Raw genomic sequence first — 4,621 nt, forward strand, 5'->3', positions numbered from 1 at the left:
AAGATAGAGCAAAATCTCTTTTAGATGACTACCTAGCTACATCTAAGGATATTAAAAATAATAATAGTTTTTAAAAAATTAAAACCCCATCATCCAACACACAAATGGGATGCCAGAGCAGTCAGGGAGCAGCATAGCAAGTTTGACACAGGCTCAAGTAAGGGTCTGCAAACTGATTAGGTTCAAGCAAACTGGAAGCACCTCAGAGCAGCTGGAAATTCCCCCTCAGACAGAGCTATGTCAAAGCCATGCCTGCCTGATTAATAGGAGATTCTCAAATACCACAGAGGAATATGAGCAGCAGATCAGAATCTGGCCAAAGGCTAGTATCTGTGAAAAAACCCTTCATTAAAAGAATTTTGGTCCTCAAAATTGTAAAAACAACTATTCCCATTAAAGACGTACCAGCTTCCTGAAACTAATGAAGTAACTCAAAGGAGAGAATGACCAGTCCCAAATGTAGTATCTGTGTGTGGATACACAAGTTAAATGTCAGTATTAAATATTTCAATGTGGTACACTTCAGAAAACAGGTCTGGAAAAGAGGGTGGATTTTGTGTAGAAAGTATTTATGGAGAGAAGAGGGAAGGGGAATTAAGTGAACTCACATGTGAAAACACAAAGTACAGCTGGGAGGAAAAGAAGAGAGATTGCAGCAGCCAGAAGGCAAGCTTGACCCCAAACCCCATGCAGAACAGCTAACGCAGAATGAAAACAACAAATGCTGTTACTCCACAAAAGCCAGATCCTGGCCTTGATCTCGGCCACCTACCATTACCTCTCCTGTACTTATCACGTGGGACAGCTACTGATGGTGGAGTAACCACAGTCCAAAACTCACTGGCTAATGGGAAGTGGAGGCAAAGACTCTCCGTCCCTCTCCTCCTAGTACAGTAAATTGCAGTGCACTGAGCAACCACCCTCACTGAAACCACACAGTCCCTCACCAGAGCGACATCTCCTTTATTTCTCTGCAGCTCACTAGGGCCTATTATTGCTTTGCTTTGTTTGATGTGCTCCCTACACTGAGAGAAAGCATGAAGGGAGAAAAGAAAAAAGAGAAATCTAACTGTCTTTCAACTTCCTAATCATCTTCCTCAAACTGCTCCATGCATCAGCACTGATTTAGTTATCTGCCTGCTGCTAGGTTTTATTTAAAGAATAACATACAAAGAAGAAAGGATTTAACCTGACCTCCTTGAACTGCTGGGTGATGAATATTACACAGAGCTGACAATAAAAAGCTCGTTTCCTTTCTCAGACTAACCTAAACACTATGCAAAATTCCCCTCTATCCAAGCCCACAGTTTTAAATTGGGCTATTAAAGGCTTTTCTTTTCAGGGGCCTGGGTTGATGCAATCAGCGTATCATCAGTGAATAAGGATTGGTAACATGAACCATCATAAAGCATAGCTGTGGGTACAGTGACTCTCAGAGGCAAAACAATACAGAAAAATTGAGTAAATTAAAACCAGTGTTGTTCTATCCAGCTACATCAAGAAGAGAATAAAAAGCAGTAGGGTCCACATTTTTTCCCCACTGTATCAGTACAGCATTCAACCTGAGACTTTGGGGTGTTACGCATTACAGATCAAGGAGGACAATAAAGAAAAGATCTGTGGGAAGCATAGAAGGACATCACCAAGTAATGAGTAAAAATACCCTGGACAGAAAGAGAAAGGAACTGCAGAGCAAGATGCAGTCACAGGACCTGTTAACAGGCACAAGCATGGGATCTCATCTGGTGGAAGGAGCAACCCAAGGTGATTCAAACAAGGTCTGGCCTAGACTGTGCACAGAATTTCTTCTCTGGAAGCTACAGAGGTGCTGACACAGCTGTGTCTGGGACAATGCCCTCAGCTCCCATGGCAGTTCTGTATTTTGTCCACCATAGGTTCCTGCAGAATCATTTACCTCTCCAAGAGTGATTAACATATACTCCCAATATTTTATTTTGGGAAATAGGCCACATCACAGAATCACAGAATCACAGAACGTTAGGGATTGGAAGGGACCTCAAAAGATCATCCAGTCCAATCCCCCTGTTGGAGCAGGAACACCTAGATGAGGTTACACAGGAAGGCGTCCAGGCGGGCTTTGAATGTCTCCAGAGAAGGAGACTCCACAACCTCTCTGGGCAGCCTGGTCCAGTGCTCTGTCACCCTCACTGAGAAGAAGTTTCTTCTCAAATTTAAGTGGAACCTCCTGTGTTCCAGCTTGTGTCTATTACCCCTTGTCCTATCACTGTTTGTCACCGAGAAGAGCCTGGCTCCATCCTCGTGACACTCACCCTTTAAATATTTATAAACATGAATGAGGTCTCCCCTCAGTCTCCTCTTCTGCAAACTAAAGAGACCCAGCTCCCTCAGCCGCTCCTCATAAGGGAGATGCTCCGCTCCCTTAATCATCTTTGTAGCCCATCTTCCCTTCCTGAGACCACGCACAGTAGCCTGTTTTCAAAAAGCCACATTTACACATTTATGCAACACAAACAGGACATGAAGAGAGCAAACCAGGCCAAATTAACAAGGGAAACCTAACCCTATCACCCTCTTTATTAAAAACATTCTCTTTTCAAAATCTAAAACAACTGAATTTGATTACCCTAGAAAATTTCTAACTGTTGCCTGAATTCTAACTCCTCAACATCACAGAAAATCAAGTTATGCCCAACAGTTCTCCAATAACTAAATTCACTGCCTAAAACTCCCTGCCCCATACTAAATGCCAGCATTCTCAGAGCCTCCAACCACACTTGCTGACAATGCTGCACATCTTTATCATTTGTACCCTTTCTTCTGCTTTTGCTGGACCAAGATGTCTGCATGTGAAGGTAAAACCGGCTAAAGAAACCTTTTTTTCTCTTCCTCTCGCCCACACCTGAACAAGGAACACGAGAGTCTTGCCTTCACCCTTCTTACTGGTGCAACATCAACAGTCCCAGCGAGCACAAGATACTCCTAAGCACCCATGTTCCAGAGGTCGGCAGGAAAAAAACATCATCACACGTCAGGAAAAAAACATCATCACACGCCTGGCTTACCTGATCCTCGGAGAGCTGCGATATGTGATTCACCGCAGCATAAGACTCTATCTTCGGGTTGAAGTGATTGATGATGGCTCTGAAACAAAGGAAGGAAACGTTCAGAGGTCTCAGGAACAGCTTAGGGATGCAGCAGAATTTCCACACTAGCTTGAATCAGTGCACATGGAGCCACAGTCCTGCAGGAAGGAGTTACTCCCTCACTGTACTGTATTGCTTGCTCTGCTGAAGGCAGGCTCCCTGCTGAGAGGCCAAAGCAGATTCAATCACAGGCTCACTGGAAATTGCGAGCACAGGCACTGCCCTGCCATGGGTGCATTTGAGCTGCCTTGCTGGGAGCAGCCTGCAAACTGCTTGGTGTTCCAGCAGAGACACAGCGAACCTGGCCATCGCTGCACCAACCTGCTCAGGAACTGTATCTCCTCATCTCTTCCAAAATTGATACCACCTCACATTTTGCCCTATGGAGCTTTGTTGCCTGATGTGTTGAAGCTTTGGATCTCTGCTACATTAGAATGTTATACTTGGCTCTTACTTGTAGTCTTTCAGCACTTCAGCTGCTACTTTGATGTCTTCCTATAATGACTTCGGTCCTCAGTCTCAATTTAGATCATTAGATAACTTATGACAGCGTCTCAAACAAAGGAGCAGAAACACTGATCACTCCTACTTCTCTGCCTGCACCAACATACTCCCCTTCCCTTCCAGGTGGATCTAGCGGGCAGGTATGAAAAATCTAAAATTGAAAGTAAAATAATAATTGGGAAAAAAAATAAAACTGCAGCTGGAATATTTCCTCAACTTCTCCTCTGCTTGTCAGGTGCAGCTGAGAAGACAAATGGCAAGACAGTAAAGTCTCCCCAGGCTTAAGTTTGCAACTGGTCCAGTTAGGATATTGCTCATGAGCCCCACTGCCGAGGTAAGCGCTCATCATGGCAACAGCCCATGTCTGTGCTCAGCGCAGATGTGTGCTGATGGTGCCTGGAGAACACTCGCTTGGCCAAATTACACCACAGCAGCGGTCAGGGCTTTCACTCTCCTGTTCATCAGTATGAAAATTCACTCCAGCTCCCTCTGCTGCTCTCTAATAGGTTCCCTCCACCCCACACCTCCCCCTGCAGAAAAGCTTTCAGCTTCTGTCTCCAGACTTCATCACAGCTAAGAGCTGGTGCACAGGTCCAGGAACAAGCGATATTCAGTGGTGCCAATCAGAGCCAGCAGAAAGAAAACCTGCCTGGAAGCATCTTCTCTTCTTTAAATACACAGATAAAGAAAAACAGTGTGGAGGGAGTAAGGAGTGGGAAAAAAAACCACCCCAAAATAACAAAAAACCCACACACACACAAAAAACCCCCAAACCAAATCAAAACAAAGAACACAAAAAAGAAACCACCAAAAAAATCAAACAGAACCTGAAGGCTGACTGCACCATTCCCAGCCATACACCCCATCAACACACCAGAGGCAGTCCATGCACAGGGGCAGTCACTCCAGCAGATGCTCCTACAGCATCAGTATGTATTTAGCACAGGGGGCTTCCCCAGTGTCACCTGCTTTGAGTGTCACATCAGCATAGA

General features: G+C 44.8%; 1 protein-coding gene across 1 annotated transcript in view; it reads right to left on the reverse strand.

Annotated features, from left to right (window-relative positions):
* Positions 1-4,621, reverse strand: part of LOC104545522 (chromosome unknown open reading frame, human C10orf76) — a 117,352-nt gene that overhangs the window by 29,217 nt on the left and 83,514 nt on the right. The window contains exon 23 of the mRNA XM_010190687.1: positions 3,045-3,123. Coding sequence (XP_010188989.1) covers positions 3,045-3,123 — 79 coding nt within the window. The remainder of the gene's footprint in view (positions 1-3,044; positions 3,124-4,621) is intronic.

The sequence above is a fragment of the Mesitornis unicolor genome, unplaced genomic scaffold, assembly GCF_000695765.1.
Source record: "Mesitornis unicolor isolate BGI_N332 unplaced genomic scaffold, ASM69576v1 scaffold34148, whole genome shotgun sequence".
Taxonomy (NCBI): Eukaryota; Metazoa; Chordata; class Aves; order Mesitornithiformes; family Mesitornithidae; genus Mesitornis; species Mesitornis unicolor.